This window comes from Eleutherodactylus coqui, chromosome 13, assembly GCF_035609145.1.
Source record: "Eleutherodactylus coqui strain aEleCoq1 chromosome 13, aEleCoq1.hap1, whole genome shotgun sequence".
Lineage (NCBI taxonomy): Eukaryota > Metazoa > Chordata > Amphibia > Anura > Eleutherodactylidae > Eleutherodactylus > Eleutherodactylus coqui.
In genome coordinates, this window is record NC_089849.1 from 128,369,149 (window position 1) to 128,388,314 (window position 19,166).

The window sequence follows — 19,166 nt, forward strand, 5'->3', positions numbered from 1 at the left end:
CCCTACAGTGAAGCTTGGTGATGGAGCATCATACTGGGGGGAGGGGAGACCGGTCAGGGTGGGTGGAAACCAGGCGCCGTTCATCACCTGCCCAAAGTATCCTGACAGTGAAGACTGGTGGTGGAGCGAGACTGATCACGGTGGATGGAAATCAGGCGCCGCTCATCACCTGCCCAATACCATCCCTACAGTGAAGCCTGGTGGTGGAGCGAGACCGATCACGGTGGATGTAAATCAGGCACCGCTCATCACCTGCCCAATACCATCCCTACAGTGAAGCCTAGTAGTGGAGCATCATGCTGGGAGGGAAGACCGGCCAGGGTGGGAGGAAACCAGGCGCCGCTCATCACCAGCCTTATACCATCCCTACAGTGAAGCCTGGTGGTAAAGCATCATATTGTGGGAGGGGAAACAAGTCAGGGTGGATGGAAACCAGGCGCCGCTCATCACCTCCCCAATACTATCCCTACAGTGAAGCCTGGTGGTGGAGCATCATACTGGGGAGGGGAGACCGGTCAGGGTGGATGGAAACCAGGCGCCGCTCATCCCCTATCCAATACCATCCCTACAGTGAAGCCTGGTGGGGGAGCATCATACTGGGGGAAGGAAGACCGGTCAGGGTGGATGGAAATCAGGCGCCGCTCATCAGCTGCCCAAAGTATCCCTGTGGTGGAAGTCCAGTATTCCTATATTATGGATCGGTGGGCTTTGGCAGTAGACAGTTGTCAATTGAACATTCTGTATACATATTTCTGTCTTGATACAAATATAATGTCTTGCTACAAGTTATGCAATAGGTACTTCCGCTTATATGAAATATCTGTTTTATAAAACTCTGCTGACAAAGATTGAATTTAGCAATTTAGCCCGTAACCAACATGTATAAATATATGTGACTGTCCAGCTGCATGCACTAATACGGAACTAGGAATCAGACATGGACAACCGCAGAAATTTCCCCAGCGACTTTACTGGAAACGTATGCAAATAACATGGGAGGTTTGTGCAATTTATAGTTCATGATGTAACATCCAATCATATCGAAGGAACCCCACGTGGCTCCAAGACAACCCACTCATTTCATCCACCACCTGATGGCCAATCACAGATGACCGGAGGATGGAAGAATTGCAAGATGCTTATCCAATAATTAAACAATACGTTGTATGCATGTAATTTTTGACCTGCCCAGATGGGCGGATTTGTTAAACTCTTAAAATAGGCTACACGCCGATCATTAAAGTTAGAATTGAGGAAGCTATGCATGCTGAACAGCCTGTCAGTGTGGGAACTTCTTATGCGCATTATCAATTCAGAATTAATATGGAGGGCTGTAAACATTCCAAATGGAGTAAGGCGTGGTTCCGCAAAGGAAGGTTCCTCGTCAATTGGTGGCCCGTACGGGGAGTGATCGATAGGTTCCATAGAATTCGGACAGAAGACACGGACATATGCGACCTTGGACTTGGTGGGCCCAAAATATCATCAGAACACGGTGAGATAAATTAATTATCTATACCTGTGTGGCTAAGTTCAGGCTCGCCTATGTGCCGTGCCAGGCCGAATTATTTGGATCCGCACGACGACAGGTACTTCTTTAAGTCTCGATCACTCGATAAGAACCTGTCATAAGATATAAAGGAATGTTTACATGCCTGTCGTTTTGAGAGTACTGGTCGGTTGGCAAGGTCAGTGAATTGCTTTAAGGGAGAGGAAGTCCCCGCAGGGGCCCCCTGCTCGGTTCAGGTTTGGAGTGTAAAACCTTAGAGTCAGGGGGACCTGACAGGGTAGTTTGACTAGGAGGTCTTGCTCGGTTCAGGTTTGGTGTCTAAAACCTTAGAGTCAGGAAACGGTCAAACGTCTGGACAGGCACCTCTGCTCCGGTAAAGTCTGGTAAAAGATCTAGGACAGGGGGGCTACCAGACAGTATCCCGAGGGGCAGTTTAGACTAAGCCAGCCGTACTGGTGCTCCGTCTAATTGTCTGTCTATTTGTGTGTGTCCACAAATATTTGTTTATTGCTTAAATGTCCACGAGTAGATCCCTCCGTCTGAGGGTAGATTGATAAACTGTGTAGCGACAGAAATGCTAGAGACTCTAGGGCGGGGCATACTGTGTCCGGCGTCTGAGGAGACTTCTATAATCATAAATCTGGCAGCCATGATTGAAATTGAAAGGCAGCAAACAATACCAAGGTTAATTCTTACACCCTCCAGGAAAGTGTGAAAAGGGTGGAGAGTCAAGTTATCATTGATTAATCAAGCAATCTTTCTGTGTGTCCTATCTGTCTTTGTGTATAAAGTTAGTGTGCTTGTTTGTTGTGTAGAGCTAATCCTGCTGAGTTGTTGTATAGAAATAGTCTGTTGGTTTGTCTGTCATACAGAATTAGTATCAGTAACTGTAGCAATTGGTTATAGCCAAGATAATGCACCGTACACAGCGGCGCGCTGTGGGTTTGGACTTTATAGGTTAGGTTGCATTATTGGATCCCTTCTAGTAAAAGACAGACTACTAAACTATATTGCTTCCGAATTGTTAAACGTTAATAATAGCATAGAAGCATAGGCTTGTGCCCGTAAGTGTGTTTGGAAAAAGGAAAAAAAAGAGCTGCTAACTACATTTAAAAAGAGGAAGTGGAACTCTCAATAGAAGCGGAGCAATTCCTGTGCTGTAATAAATAACTACTGTTGGATGTTAAAACTACTGCGGATGGCTTGTTATGTAACCTAATCCTTCAGACAAATACATCCGTCATACAAATGTAAAAAGTTGTATGCCACGCACATCCTGAGGGGGCTTTTAAGAATACAGACTGCGTAGCCCACCAAATCCCAATACACCGTGCCCACAAGAAAATACGTCTATGTTTGCCAAGTCCCCAATAGGTGTTTAGTCCCCAATTCAATTGTAACCACCGCTGTGACAGAAGTTACAACATAATATATGTGATTTATGCATTAGACGTTAGAATTTCTCTAAGTGTCAGAAAAGAGGAAGTGAAGGTGGGCTGCAATGGCGTCTGTATTAATATACAAAGACACGAGCTTAGTGAATAGAGAGAATTGCAGTACATTACCAATCAGATGGAGATGCCCGGCATCTAATACTGCATCTGCCCGGTCGCCGGAAGTCTGACAAAAATTGTTGTAAAAGTGAAAATTAGCCACGTACTCCCGTTATCTCCCTTATAATCCTGTCGCTGGGCTGTCACATGAGTAAGAGACCTAAAAAGAGGAAGTTACTTGCCCGGTAGTCCCAGCACAAGTAACGTATATTCACAGACAATATAAAATAAATAAACTACAGGGAGAAAGAGAGACGGTAGGGAAGCCAAGGAATAGGAAACAAGCAGGTAACGATAAGGCCAGGTATCCACAGGAGGAACGGGGCAGATTGACCCGTAATTTGTAAAATGTAAATTGTGTGATGCATAAGACTTTATCTTTATTGAGTTGTGATGTGTACCCAAGGACTGCCAAACATTGAATGAGGGAATAAGGAAGTAAGGGATTAGCCACACTCGGAGGGGTGGAGCTTGATGATGCAAGAACACGTCTCTTATCCAAGGAGGGGGTAAGAATCATAGATAGCCAGAAGAAAAAGTTTTGTTTTTTCTCCTGTCCCAAACTCAGCTTTCCACGGATCCTGACAAATTATGGGACACCTACAAGACAGGCATAGGGAAATTGAATGTATCGACCATGATAATATATACGAGACCCAGATACACACCCCTGGGTCAAACAGTATCCCCCTAGATAAAAAAAAAAAAAAAAAAGAAGGGTCAGCCACACATATTAGGTGCTGTGTGCTGATGCTTTGGAAAAAACTGCCAACCGGCCACAATTTCACTGTTAAATTCTCTTGCAGAAGGCTGTAAGGCCTGGAGGCCTCCAAGGACTAACCAAGTTCTGCAGGCTATACCTGTACTTACACCCGTTGCCAAATTCCGCACCTTTCTGGACCTTGTTTCATACTGCCACCTATACGACAGTATTGACACAAAAGCACGGAGGACAACCACAGCCATGAGGGTGGATCCAGTGACTTGAGGAGCTCCCTCATCTGCTTTTGCGATGGCAGCAGTACAGGCAATGGTTGACAAATCTTCTAAGTTGGTATTGGACTACCCCCTAGTGGTCCACACCCCAAATGACACCCAGAACATACTCATGCAAGTGCAACCCAAGCACTTATCTCTGGCCTATTAGATCCGACTACAATGTGCTCTTTCCTATGCCTCCCCCAATATTGCTCTGGGCTTCCCAATGTTGTAATACCTTGAATCCGGCCACTCTTCTTTTAATCAGGTATTCAGGTTCAAACGGGGGAGGGGAGGCATAGGTGATCTGAGTATGGCAGATCAGCTATTTTTTTTAAATAGCATTATTGTAGTGATGTACACACTGTTAATGATGCATATTTTGAGTTTTCTTTTGTAGATGGTATCAGGGTGAGGATTGATGATTCCGAACCAGATATGCAGAGGTGACACAACAAGATGTCCTAAACGCAGAAGCTCTGCCTCCGCATGTCTCAGGGCAAGAAGCGGAACCGGAGGCCCTCACTGAGGCGTGTGGAGTGGTAGAAGGTAAGTCGGCAACTTTTTACACTGACTCCTGGAATGCATTTGGCATAGCTCATGATTATGGCCCAATATGGAAGGCCAGACAGCTTGTTATCTCAGTAGGACAGCCAATTAAGAATGGTGCAGCGGTGCAGAGTCTCATGGAAACCCTACCACTACTACCTGGCAATGGAGAATCCACACCGATTTCTACAACGGAGAAGCGAGAGATGACACCCTCGCCGACAACACAGCAAAGGCAGCGGCCCTCAAGCCGTGGAAGAAAGAAGAATAGATACTGACAGCATGAGTCAGTGATAAGACTTTAGACTTTGATAAAACCTTTGGACTTTGATAAAACCTTTGGACTTTGATAAGACTTTGATATGTCAAGGACTTTACAGTTACAAGTCAACGAGGAAAGAAAGCAGATGGGCTAAAATACGGGAGCGACAGCACAGGACGGCGTATGGCGAACAATCAACAGAACTTGCCTACAGAGGTCCCTGTTCCCCATGATGGCCCAGCTGGTATACAGAATCAAAAGCAGCGATGACGGCGACACTGAACAAGAATGGGTGACACCTGGGTTCTCTGTAGCTGCTGCATCATTTGTCCAGTTAGCATGATCTTTGCCATATGCGAGTCCGGACAGAAGTAAGGTGGCCATATAACACTTGCCTTGACCACTCTACCCATTTCAGAGATTGCCAATTTGACCACATTCAGCTCACACCTGTTGGGGAGTATGAATATGTGCTTGTTGTTGCTCGAGTCTTTTTCAGGTTGGAGGCCCACCCGGATACTAAGGTAAATGAGCAGATAACCACACAGAAATACATGAATGAGGTAATCTGCAGATATGGGGTACCAGAAGTGATTGAGTCGAACAAAGGTACACACTTCACAGGTGAAATAATGCAACACATCATGTCTGTTTTGGGTATATTTCAGGCTTTTCACACACCCTACCATCCACGGAGTAGGGGGAAAGTAGATACGAAAGGCAATAGAGAAAATGGGTAAATTTTGAATTGAGTGTCTCTCATTAGTTTTTCTTTTTCTTAGGAGGATACATGCCACAGTAGCTGAATTTGGGGAATGATTTTCTTGTTAATTTTGTCATAGGCCTCTCCAAGGAATTGTTAGTAATGCATTCTGCAGTCTCTGCTTTTCCCCAGGTCCTACAGATGAGTGTCACAATCTAAAACCAGGTGACAGGGTCTATGTGGAAAAGTTTAAGAGAGAAACCCTGTTTGAATGTCCCTACCAGATGTTGCTCACCACCCCAACTGCAGTCAAGCTCAAAGGAAAGCCCACTTGGACCCACATGTTGGCGTTGAAAAAACTAATGATCCTGCATATCCTTTACATGCTATAATGTGGTACACTGAGGGTGAGAATCTAACACTGCATCGTGCTAAGAGAGACGTTGACGCTCCAGGTGGTAACTTTGATCCACATGTACACATAGATGTAATAGGAGTGTAAAGGGGGGAGCGAGATTAATTTAATTCTAGAGATCAGGTTAAAGCAGGTTTTGATTCCTCATTTGCTTTTGTCACTGTTAATAATAATGTAGATTGGATGAATTATATCTATTACAATCAGCAGAGGTTTGTAAACTACACCAGGGATACTTTGCAAGGGTTAGCTAACCAGTTAGGGCCCACTGCATTCATGGCGTTCCAAAATAGAGTGGCCGTGGATATGATTTTCGCAGAAAGAGGTGGGGTATGTAATTTCCTGTACGTGTATTCTCCCTTTAATGTGACCAATGTTTCCCTTGTTTGAAAAAGATGAAGAGCCAGTTCCGATAATGCCAACCAGGTACGTTAGCAGAAGAATGGAGAAATGTACCAGTACTGCGCCTGCCTCAGTCTCATAAGATGGACTGTCAGTGGACTTCCCATTTGCCTAGGGAAAGTGCAGAAGACCTTAGGTTCCGGCGAGGGCACACCCTGTGGGGTGTTAACTCGTACAGATAGAGGGTATGGATGCCCGGAAATAAGCCCAGGGAATCCATGGCCTCCTTCTGAGGTGAGGTAGGGATCCCTCCCCTTTTAGGAGTAGGGACTTACGGGCAGTGGGAAAACCCTGACGCAAGGGTTAGGCGACCTGGACGTGTTCACCATGAGGACTATCTCCAGGAGGGACAATGGTGTGGGTGAAGATTAGGGAGTCCCACGCCGTGCGTACCTGTGCGCACTACTAGTATGTACTTCTAGTACAGCACATTAGAGTGAGAAGAGAGGCTCCTGGTGATAGTTTTGATCTACACGTATACATTGACATCATAGGATAGCCAAGGGGGGTACCTGACAAGTTTTAAAAATTAGAGACCAAGTTAAAACTAGATGGCTCGAGTCCATTTTTCCGATTATTAGGGTAAATAAATGTTGACTGGATTAATTATGTTTATTATAATTAACAGCGGTTTATAAATTATACTAGAGACGCCTTATAGGGACTAGTCGACCAATAGAACCTACCTCGACTATGACTTTTCAAAATAGAATGGCACTAGGTACGATTTTAGCCAAAAAAGGGAGTGTCTGTAAGATGATAGGGGAGACATGTACCTACATTCCAGACAAAACGTGACCCACAGGTAAAAACGCAGTTGCCATTAAGAAGCTGACCGCACTAACTAAAAAGAGCAACCTTAGTCTGTTTTCCTCAGTTAGGTACCTAACAGGAGAAGGAAAAAATATAGAAAAATAAGTTTTGGAACATTGTGTATTTAGAACACTGTGATAGGGTTTTGCTAAGACTTTGCTTTATTTTATCTGCAGTGCACTCTGCTTATGTCCACGCAACATGCCGGTGTTACAACGCCCCTGGTCCTGTTACCTTGCCGCCTCTGGAAAAGGGAAGTGGGAATAATCACCTTGTAGCTCTTTCCTTCCAGACTAATATATATGATAATGCACTTACTAATGAGACAGGGGTTCAGTTATATTGATCAGTAATTAGATAGTCCTGATTTTGCACTCTTGTTGATGAATCGAGGTAACGTCAAGAAGGCGGGGTTCTATACAAGTTATGCAGTGTTTACCTGAGATAGTAAAAGTCGCACCTCTCCTAACCTGATTATATTTGTCACCTTTATAGTCATTCTAATTTCTGTTTGTTGTTGCATACAGTGTATTCCGACCCTGATGACTGCCTGGTCCACCTGTCCCACTACGATGTCCAACAAAAAGCCCACTGTCAGCGCAACCGTCGTCATCATGGATCCAGAATGTGATGATGTCAAACCATCCTATACCCCCATGGCAGTAGTAGGCCTAGTCGTCTACAACGCAATGCGAGTCTAGGGTCAGCGGTGGGGGATTGGGGTGGGACGGAGCAGGGCGAGTTTAGTGAAACAGATAGTTTCAAGGGGGGTCTGTGGTGGAAGTCCAGTATTCCTATATTATGGATCGGTGGGCTTTGGCAGTAGACAGTTGTCAATTGAACATTCTGTATACATATTTCTGTCTTGATACAAATATAATGTCTTGCTACAAGTTATGCAATAGGTACTTCCGCTTATATGAAATATCTGTTTTATAAAACTCTGCTGACAAAGATTGAATTTAGCAATTTAGCCCGTAACCAACATGTATAAATATATGTGACTGTCCAGCTGCATGCACTAATACGGAACTAGGAATCAGACATGGACAACCGCAGAAATTTCCCCAGCGACTTTACTGGAAACGTATGCAAATAACATGGGAGGTTTGTGCAATTTATAGTTCATGATGTAACATCCAATCATATCGAAGGAACCCCACGTGGCTCCAAGACAACCCACTCATTTCATCCACCACCTGATGGCCAATCACAGATGACCGGAGGATGGAAGAATTGCAAGATGCTTATCCAATAATTAAACAATACGTTGTATGCATGTAATTTTTGACCTGCCCAGATGGGCGGATTTGTTAAACTCTTAAAATAGGCTACACGCCGATCATTAAAGTAGAATTGAGGAAGCTATGCTGAACATCGTGTCAGTGTGGGAACTTCTTATGCGCATTATCAATTCAGAATTAATATGGAGGGCTGTAAACATTCCAAATTGAGTAAGGCGTGGTTCCGCAAAGGAAGGTTCCTCGTCATCCCTACAGTGAAGCCTGGTGGTAAAGCATCATATTGTGGGAGGGGAAACCAGTCAGGGTGGATGGAAACCAGGCACCGCTCATCAACTACCCAATACCATCCTTACAGTGAAGCTTGGTGGTGGAGCGAGACCGGTCAGGGTGGATGGAAACCAGGCGCCGCTCATCAACTACCCAATACCATCCTTACAGTGAAGCTTGGTGGTGGAGCGAGACCGGTCAGGGTGGATGGAAATCAGGTGCCGCTCATCACCTGCCCAAAGTATCCTGACAGTGAAGCCTGGTGGTAAAGCATTATGTTGTGGGAGGGGAAACCAGTGAGGGTGGATGGAAACTAGGCGCCGCTCATCACCAGCCTAATACCATCCCTACAGTGAAGCCTGGTGGTGGAGCATCATACTGGGGGGAGGGGAGACCGGTCAGGGTGGATGGAAACCAGGCGCCGTTCATCACCTGCCCAAAGTATCCCGACAGTGAAGACTGGTGGTGGAGCGAGACCGATCACGGTGGATGTAAATCAGGCACCGCTCATCACCAGCCCAATACCATCCCTACAGTGAAGCCTAGTAGTGGAGCATCATGCTGGGAGGGAAGACCGGCCAGGGTGGGAGGAAACCAGGCGCCGCTCATCACCTGCCCAATACCATCCCTACAGTGAAGCCTGGTGGTGGAGCGAGACCGATCACGGTGGATGTAAATCAGGCACCGCTCATCACCTGCCCAATACCATCCCTACAGTGAAGCCTAGTAGTGGAGCATCATGCTGGGAGGGAAGACCGGCCAGGGTGGGAGGAAACCAGGCGCCGCTCATCACCAGCCTTATACCATCCCTACAGTGAAGCCTGGTGGTAAAGCATCATATTGTGGGAGGGGAAACAAGTCAGGGTGGATGGAAACCAGGCGCCGCTCATCACCTCCCCAATACTATCCCTACAGTGAAGCCTGGTGGCGGAGCATCATACTGGGGAGGGGAGACCGGTCAGGGTGGATGGAAACCAGGCGCCGCTCATCCCCTATCCAATACCATCCCTACAGTGAAGCCTGGTGGGGGAGCGAGACCAGTCAGGGTGGAGGGAAACCAGGCGCCGTTTATCACCTGCCCAAAGTATCCCTACAGTGAAGTCTGGTGGTAAAGCATCATATTGTGGGAGGGGAAACCAGTGAGGCTGGATGGAAACCAGGCGCCGCTCATCACCAGCCTAATACCATCCCTACAGTGAAGCATGGCGGGGGAGCGTCATGCTGGGGGAGGAGAGACCAGTCAGGGGGGGATGGAAGCCAGGCGCCGCTCACCACCTATCCAATACCATCCCTACAGTGAAGCTTGGTGGTGGAGCGAGACCAGTCAGGGTGGAGGGAAATCAGGCGCTGCTCATCACCTGCCCAAAGTATCCCTACAGTGAAGCCTGGTAGTAAGGCATCGTATTGTGGGAGAGGAAACCAGTTAGGGTGGATGGAAACCAGGAGCCGCTCATCACCAGCCCAATGCCATCCCTACAGTGAAGCCTGTTGGTTGAGCATCATGCTGGGAGGGAAGACCGGTCAGGGTGGATGGAAAGATGAATAGAGCAAAGTACAGAGATATTTTGTAAGTAAAATCTGATCCAGAACACAAGGGACCTCTGAGCAGAAGGTTGACCTTCCAAGACAATGACCCTAAGACCCCAGCTAAGACCACCCAGGAGGGGGGACAACTGTGAATGTCCTTGAGGGACTGTCCAGAGCCCTGAAGCCAATGGGACATCTCAGGAGACCTGACAATGGCTGTCCACAGACGGCCCCCATCCAACCTGACAGAGGGCAGAACAACCCAAACCCAGGGGGTAAAGCTTGTGGCATCATCCTCAAGAAGACTGGAGGCAGGGTGGGAATACTTCTGGCACTGCGGGGGTTATTTTACAGAGATTTCTCGGGTTCTGGTGTCACTGTGTCATTATGGGGTCCGGAGTGCAGAATGAGGGGAAACTTGAACTTTATCTTCAAATAGAAAAGGCCACAATGTAACAAAACGTAAAATGGAATGAGAGGGTCTGAAGACTTCCCGATGCAGTGTAGGCCTAAGGCGGAGCTCACACCAGCCGATTTCGTCCGGCGCCCCGGCTGTGACTGCGCTGGCTCGCTGGCGGTCAGGCACAATACAGTCATACCTCTACTTTTGTCAGTTTCCAGTTTTGCCGATTCTTCACTGCAGGATTTTGCTCCACTTTCGTCGCCTGCTTCCAGTTTTGCTGACCAATCAGGCATTCATGGATGAATGGCTGTGACTGGAGCATCCAGCGCTGCTTGCGATTGGCTGAGCAGGCTGTCACTCAGCCAATCAGAGCAATCTCTTGCTGGAGGCGGGGAATTTCAATCCCTGTCACTAGCAAGATGCTCTTCTGGATTGACCAGTGCCCAGCGGGCGGCCCGGAGAGCGCCCCCCAGGACCCCGACGGCACCTGCAAGGTATTGATTTTTATTCTCGCAGTAGTGTAGCTCGGGCATTTAGCGCTGCCAAGTTGTGTCGTGTTTTCGGACATTCGTTTTAATGGCTGAAGCCGCCTGTGTGAGCAGCGCCACTGACAGAAGGGGAGCGTCGCGCAGTAATTAGCGCTGAACAATAATGCGGTTTGGGGTTTTTCAGAACGTCTAGAACACATTCAGTGGATTTATATGGATGTTACAGATGGGGTTACCACTAGGGGCGCCGGTGTCCGGGTGAGGCGGAACGCTCGTCCTGGAGCTGTGGGGCCCCCTGCTCTGGCGGTTGGTGGGGCGTCCGCTGGCCCAGTGTTTGGTTCTGACTCCGTCTGCCTACACCCGCATTGTTGACCTAATTGTGCTCGGACTTCGGCTTCTACTGACTCCGTTTTTAGTTTGCCCCCTGTACTGCGCCCGTGTCTTCAGGTTGGACCTCGTCTCCCCACTTCTCTCTGGCTGTTTGTGTCTTGTCAGCTACGTGGTGCCCACCTGTCGTTCTCCCAGTCCCTCCCAGTTGTCGCCCTGGGGCCTAGTAGGTAGGGACACGGGAGAGGGCTGGCGTAGGGACTCCCTGTCCACCCGTAACAATGGATTCCTATGGAAGTAATGGCCTCCAGTTTCTGGTTTAGCGGATGGCTTTCGGACGGGTTACCAACGACACGAGAGGTTTGACTGTAGCTTATGTTTTTCGTGTGCCGTTGCCTAGTGATGACGCGGGGTTCGCAGCCCGTACGCAATGGAGGCCGTCCGCACGGATTCAGCTGCAAAATAGAGCATGCTGCGCGTTTTCTTCCACTCGCGAAATACGCAATTCATATCTGTGACTGTGAATGAAAAAGTGAAAATGCATTCCCTCAACCGCCCACATTTTACTGCAGATCGCCCGTGTGGACGGCGACTGCACAATCCACATCCTCCCGTGTCGAGTGCGATATCAGGCTGCGCCAACATGCCACTTCCCCGCAGATCTGAGGCGTTATCTCCAAACCTCTTGGAGCGGTGGAGGGCAGAGGTTCGCCCAGTGGGTGCAGCAGGATGCTGCCGCCGGCCCCGCTGAGGACAGCGGGCGGTGTGAGAGCGCGCCCACAGAGAACGTGCTGCAGGGTGATGGGGGTGATAATAAGGTGCTCGTATGTGTGACTACATTCACAAGAACGGGGGTCACAGTTGTGCATCTTGCAACGCATAAACCTTGCGCAGTTTTCTCCTCCCTGCGCAGCCGGCCTCCTGCGCAGACTGAACCGTGTCCGCAGTTATTGCGCAGCTCATGTGCTGCTTGGATCGCACTTTTAGCCACGGATCTCCATTTTATGCATCTGTATTTGAAAAACTGCTCTCCCAGACAATTGCCTTAAGGCGCCCGTGTGCGGGCCCCTGGTGATGGGAGCCGGAGAGGACTGCTCCCCACGGGGGAGCCCAGCCATAGGCACCCACACTACTGGTTTCAGGGCAGCCGCAGTCCCGTCACCGTATTACCCTACTGACATAACAGTATATAGAGACAGCTCCCCCGCCCGTCAGTGACGCTCTGCAGGACCCCTCGTTGCCATGTAGAGGGTCTTGCGGTTTATCGCTGGGGCCGCAGTAGCACAGAGTTTGAGGGTCTCCTGTTTGCATACGGGACTTCTGTTCACCTCCTGCCGCTCCGTCCGTTGGGGCTCCGGCTTAGGGCCCATGTAGATGGAACGATCCTTCAATAAACCCTTCGGACAAGCGAAACATAACCGCTTGCTTTCCGTGGGCCGTTCTATCATGCAGACATGAAGGCCAGCGCTGGTTGGTTCACCCATTGTTCGGTTTAAGGATCGTTCCGTCCTTAAGGCCTCATGTCCACGGGGAAAATCAGGCCCGCTCCGGATTGGGCTGCTGCTGCCCCGCGGACATGAGGCATAAAAATAAGAATTAACTTACCTTTCGCCCGCTCCGGATCTTCCCTTCGCCGCAGCGTCATCTTCTCTGCGTTGCGGCCGGATCTTCTTTCTTCGGGCCGGCGGATGCGCAGGGCACGTCGGTGACGTGCCCCGCGCATGCGCCGGCCCGAAGAAAGAAGATCCGGCCGCAACGGAGAGAAGATGACGCCGCGGCGAAGGGAAGATCCAGAGCGGGTGAGTAAATTCCCATTTTTGTCTCCCGCGGATCCGAACGGCTTCCATAGGCTTCAATAGAAGCCCGCGGGAGCCGTCCCCGCGGGAGACCCGCACGAAAATTGAGCATGGTCCAGATTTTTTCATGCTCCATTTTTTTTTAAATCACTTTTATTGACGATCCGCGGGTATTTATCTACCCGCGGGTGGTCAATGCATCCCTATGGGGTGCGGATCCGCGCGCGGGAGAAGAGTTAAAATCCGCTGCGGGTTTTAATTCTTCTTTTGCCTGTGGACATGAGGCCTCATGTCCATGGGTGGGAGCCTGCAGCAAAATGCCACCCCATCCCGTGGCACGGCAGATGTGGGAGGGCGCTCTGCAGCACGGGCGCAGTGGAGGGTTTTTGTTAATCTCCTGCTTTCTCGCAGGATCCGCGGTCTGTCTGCAGTGTCAGCGCCGGCGGGCCGTGGATCAGACGGCTTCCATAGGGGTTATGTGCGCGGGCGCGGGGTTAGGTTTTATTTGTACATTTCAAATGTGTGACGCTTGCCCCGGCTACCAGAGCAGCAAAATGGCGCAAAACTCATGGCAGTGAAAGGGTGAAGTGGTCATATTTACCGCAGTTATATATATTTTTTTTACCGTCTATCAATTTGATTCAAACTTTAATTACAAAAACACAATTCCAAAAAGACTCCTGAGTTGATAAATCAGCAGATTACATTGTAGAAAATGTATTTAATGCACTTCCAGCAGAGCGACTGTAAGAGGGTAACGCCATCCCCACTGCCACGCCCGGTAACACTGACTAGACTGTGTGCCCTCTATGGAGGAGTCCATGCGGCACACTAGGTGATGGAGTAGGGCCGCTGCCCCGCGTGGATCATCTGATGCTTTAGAAGCTGCGAGTTTCGGGTAAAGCACTTGCCGCACTCAGAACATAAGAATGGTTTCTCTCCCGTGTGCGTCCTCTGATGTCTCACCAGGACGGAGCTGTTGGTGAAGAACTTGCCACATTCTGTACATGAGTATGGCTTCTCCCCCGTGTGGATTCTCTGGTGGGATATAAGATTGGGGCTACTTCTAAAGCACTTGCCGCAGACAGAGCAGGCGTAGGGCTTCTCCCCGGTGTGCACCCGCTGGTGCAGCGTCAGGTTGGTGCTGCTGGTGAAGCATTTGCCACAATCGGCACAAACAAACGGCTTCTCTCCCGTATGAGTCCTGCGATGCTTGATGAGGGAAGCCTTCTGGCTGAATGACTTGCCACAGTCGGAACACATGAAGGGCTTCTCCCCTGTGTGAATTCTCTGGTGTGTGATGAGGTGGGCGCTGACCGAGAAACTCTTCCCACAGTCGGAACAAGAGAAGGGCTTCTCCCCTGTGTGAATGCGCTGGTGCCTTATATACATGGAGTTCTTGGCGAAGGTCTTCCCGCAGTCCGAACATATAATGGACTGCGATTGTCTGTGAGCCTTCTGATGTTTCAGCAAATCTGCATTTCTTGTAAAACATTTTTGGCACTCGGGGCATTTGTAACTTCTCTCGGTGGTGTTTTTTGACTGCCTGGGTATGTTGTAGCATTTGCCAGCCCTTCCCACAGTCGTAGCGTCTGAACTTGGGGAATCGCTATCTTCATCAGTATAAGGTACCAGATAGTCTATCTGTATGTAGGCGTCCGTGGAATCCACCTCCTGCTTAATGGGGGCAGGTAGACCTTGTTGGGTTTGCCCTAAAGTAGGCAGTTCTGTGACCGCGGCACGCCCTTCCTGAAATAAGCCGGACTCCTCCTTAACCCGAGGGGCCGACCGCTGGCCGCTACACAGTTTAGAGGCTCCAAGACCCCCATCTTTCTGGGGGGTAATGCTGTTTGGTGCATCCTGCGGCTGAGCGATGGGGGGAACCAGCTCCTCTTTAATATTAAGAGCACTTGAGTTGTACTTGAGGTCTGTGGGCTCGCAGCCATCACCACCAGCCATGACCGCTTCTTCTAATGAAGCTGTGCCTTCCTCAATATGGCCATTTGTATCTGGAGTCTGCGGGTATAATTGTGCGTGAATGGCGACATCATTGGCTTCTTGATGCGTCACGGATTCTTCATTACCGTCTGTAGGGACGGGGGGAGCTTGGGAACGTTCTGGAGAGTAAAAAACACAAATTATTGATACACCAGGCGAGGTCAACGAGAAAGGGAAAAACATGCGGAGCAGAAGAGGATCAGACTGGTGGGCTGTGAGGAAGGCGAAGGGCAAGAGAGCGTTATCTAGAGGGGTGTTGGCACCTGCTACGCTGGACCACCGCTGGTCCACTAAGCGTTCTGGTGCGGCCTAGAAGTAATAACCGGTCTTGGGTGTCGGTGCCAATGAAGTGCGGTCGCAGAGGACCCAAAAGGGCTTTCTTTTTTAAATTAATACCAGCAATGTAACACGCTTCGAGGTTTGCAGACCCCTTCATCAGACAGCTGGGGATGTGTAACTCATGCGGATAACATCTGTTTCCCGCAGTCGGCCACGTGCCGGACATAGTGACCCCTGGTCTTTCAGCTCTACTATATTGAGGCCAAGATGTTATCCACGTGACTTAAACGTTCCCAAGTTGTCTGATGAAGGGGTCTGAGGACGTCCAATGACTTACTAGAAAAATAAAGCACCTCTGGATCCTAAACGACTGTTTACTGGCAACGATCTGATCGCTCATCACTTATGGGCTTCACCAGAGTCCAAGCCTTTTATTTTCCCACTACTTGGTATCACTGCAAGTACAAATATAGTAAGAGGTACAAGCATCCTAGTACATTTGTCGCAGCGGGCGGCACTGCTGTGCACGAGTCTGAAACCTATGCCAATCACCAGCCCAGACCCAGAAAGTCGTAATTTTGCCATTTGCATCAAAGCAGCAACTCTGGTGCAAGAGGTTTAATACAAGGTCTATCTGCAGATAAGGACGTCTCCGGGGTCTGAGTGGGAAATCCCTCTGTGCCCCAAAGAGTGACAGGCAGAAAGGGTTAATGCTCATGGCTGTACGCGAGGGCAGGCTGCAGCGTTGGCATAGATTCTGTTCAAAAACGGGTACTGAACCCATCAGAGAAGAGTGGCAAAGCATCTGGTGTTGGGAAAGTCCTTCTACTCTTGGCAGGCGCTGCGCTCGTCCTACAAAGATCACGTCGGCTGCCAGCAGCCCAATGAATCAGAGTCTAAAGAGAGATATATATAGCTATACCTAGATAGCTAGCCATAGTACAGGCAGTAGAGCTTCGCCCGTGGGGGCATCTCATGGGCTATACTGAGCCATTTCTGATGACCAGTTCTGTTCTGTCCCTGATGAGTCCTACATGACGAAACGCGTGGAACTTCTTATATAGAACGATATATTCACAGAACAGAGCGGCGTGTACAACAGCCGTGTGCTGAGAGTATACACGGCTTTACCCGAAGATCAGTACTCTATGTGGCAGCATCATAGAGAACGACCACTGATGGGTACTAGTCCGGGCGCTCTATAGGGACTGACACTAATCCACATACACAGGACCGCTCTGCCCGGGCGGCTCCGCTGTGTATGTCTGGACAGCTCTTCATACTGGCTTGTAGCCTAGATTGGAGAAGTATATTTGTTTGTGGTCTTTTCATGTTGGTCCCAGATATAGGACCGGTTCATCATTAATTAAATCAGTCCAGGTTATGTTTTAGGGGTCCCACCCAGAGATTCTAAAGTTTAGTTCAAGTTGAAGGAAGAGTTTCCTGAAGGTCGTCTAATAAGGATGACGCTCTCTGGTGCCTCTACACGTTAGACAGAAATAGGCTGATAGTTGTACAACTCTTGTACCGAGGACGGTCTGCTGAGTGATCGCCAACGCCGACAGCTGTAAACATTGTAGTCCACATGGGCCAAGTCATTCAACTTGGCCATATGTGCGCCGGCCCCCGGCTGTAGTTGGCCGTACTGCTGATTACGGATGACAGCTGTACGCAGGGGACGGCTGCCCGGGGAGGGCGGCTTCTCATCGCTACAACAATTGTTTATTGTTACATTTCCAATGGTCTTGGTTGAAATCATCCATTCTGACAGACTTTAGACTAATGTATGGCCAAGACTTCTCCCCGCTCTTTAAGAAGGTCCTCTTACCGGGATGTGTGATCTGCTGGTGGTGCTCACCGTGGACAGCCGACTGCCCCAAATACTTCCAGACCTGCAGAGAGAGAGCTTGCAGTAACCCTGAGGCAGCATTAGTGGTCCCGCAGACCCCGCATGTGCTCACCTCCCCAGTCAGAAGATGGATAATCCGGTTGGTGAGCTCCAGGATCTTCCGCTCGTTGGCTCCTTCTGGGATCAGAGGAGGACATGAGGGCATCATGATGGAGGTCTGGTGTTCTCTGGTGTCACCGGGCGTCACATGATCTCCGGGCCTCTTCACAACCATATAATCCTGCCAATGTGTTACAGTAATTCACTACAGAAGAAATGGCAGTCTTGGCTGAATCAGAAAAAACACCCTAAAATTAACCCTTTTGCACAAAAGGGCATAAATGTACACACTTTGGTACCAGGGGGAGTGGAGCGGGCCCGGGGGACGAGCCTGCTCCATACCCAGCGGGTGACAGTAGACATGGGCTGACCAATAGCCTAACATCACGCTGACCATGGCATCTAAGGGCCCTTCTACACGGGGCGGCCTGATCGGCCCGGGGCTTTTACACAGGAAGGATCACAGCTAGTGAGTGGGGGTGCAGCAGCGGGGGATGGTTCCGCTCGCCTCCAATCACAGTAAACAGGCAGTTGTTCATAGATGATCTGCCTGTTCACACGAGCCGATCCGTCATTTGGTTTTTTTGCAAGCAGAAACTGAAAAAGTGGATTAATTGTTTGTGCATCTAGACTGAATGATGACGGCGGTCGCTGACAGCGGGGATCGGAGCGGGCTCTGGGCCCCTGTGACCCCACGCTCCTGTGGCATGGCAGCCAGGGCTAGTGAAGGCTACCGGGCCTGCCATGGAATCAGGCCTATTCACAACACAGAAGCATTTTCAGTATATTCTACAAGCAACCAAACAGTCACAGGTTCAAATCCCCAGAGAACAAGAGCTTTAATACACGGAATATTGGTTATGGTGAAAAATGCTTAGATTTGACCCCCCCCCTCCCCACACACACAAACACACACACACACACCCCCTCCCCCCACCCCCACCTAACCCCCTCCTCCCCCCTTAATGACACCCCCGCCCCCTCCCCATTTTCAGTTTTTCCTCCCCCTGTTAAACAAGTCGTAGCTCCTCTATTCGTCCGCCGCGGTCGCCGTCTGCAGGTTGTATTTTCCAGCGGCGCCATTTATTGTACCGTATAAAATGTACTGAAAAAACATTAAAACTCTAAGTGGAGTAAAATGAAAAAAGACCAACTGAGGCGCCATGTTTGTGCGTCTTGTCTACGGCGCACACTGCCCCAAGAACAAGCAAACACAACCCTTCCTAATTTATAATAAAGGCCTGGCCGCGCCGTGAGGGTCCGCTCTGTGTGAGCAATGCCTTATTACCGCGTGCGGTGAACGTCTTCAGAGAACGCACAACACAACACCTGCGCTTTATGGTCCCCGTCTCCAAGAACAAAACTGAAATCAAAAAGTCGTGTTTCCTCCAATATGGCACCAAACTAAAGGCCGCGCAGAACCGGGGCGCCGAAAAGAGGAGCTACACGTGTTTACACCTGGTATCAGTCAGAAGGGTCAGCGGGTACTTGTGCGGCAGCGATCACAATAAGACCCGCCGCAAGATGGCAGAATGGGGTTTTTCCATTTCCCTCCACTTAAGGCCCCCTGTCCGCGGGTGCTGCGGAGCCGCCGCCGGGGCGCAGGAGTCAGCAGACAGATCTCCGCAGTGAGCCTATCTGACAGACAGGCTGACCGCGGAGAATGGCTGCGATCTGCCGGTCTCTGTAGTAACGCTCTGGAGA

At 49.5% G+C, this 19,166-nt stretch overlaps 1 protein-coding gene and 1 long non-coding RNA gene across 2 annotated transcripts in view; one reads left to right on the forward strand and one right to left on the reverse strand.

The window, feature by feature from the left end:
* The window catches only part of LOC136587448 (zinc finger protein 271-like), a 60,362-nt gene that overhangs the window by 27,665 nt on the left and 13,531 nt on the right, over window positions 1-19,166 (reverse strand). Inside the window, exons 3-5 of the mRNA XM_066586017.1 lie at window positions 17,343-17,643; window positions 14,070-15,354; window positions 12,089-12,275 (exon numbers count right to left, since the gene is read on the reverse strand). Of these exons, the coding sequence (XP_066442114.1) occupies window positions 12,089-12,275; window positions 14,070-15,354; window positions 17,343-17,643 (1,773 nt within the window). The remainder of the gene's footprint in view (window positions 1-12,088; window positions 12,276-14,069; window positions 15,355-17,342; window positions 17,644-19,166) is intronic.
* LOC136588332 (uncharacterized) lies at window positions 671-8,560 on the forward strand. The gene is made up of 2 exons (XR_010787567.1): window positions 671-1,746; window positions 1,820-8,560. It is a non-coding gene; the product is annotated as an uncharacterized lncRNA (long non-coding RNA).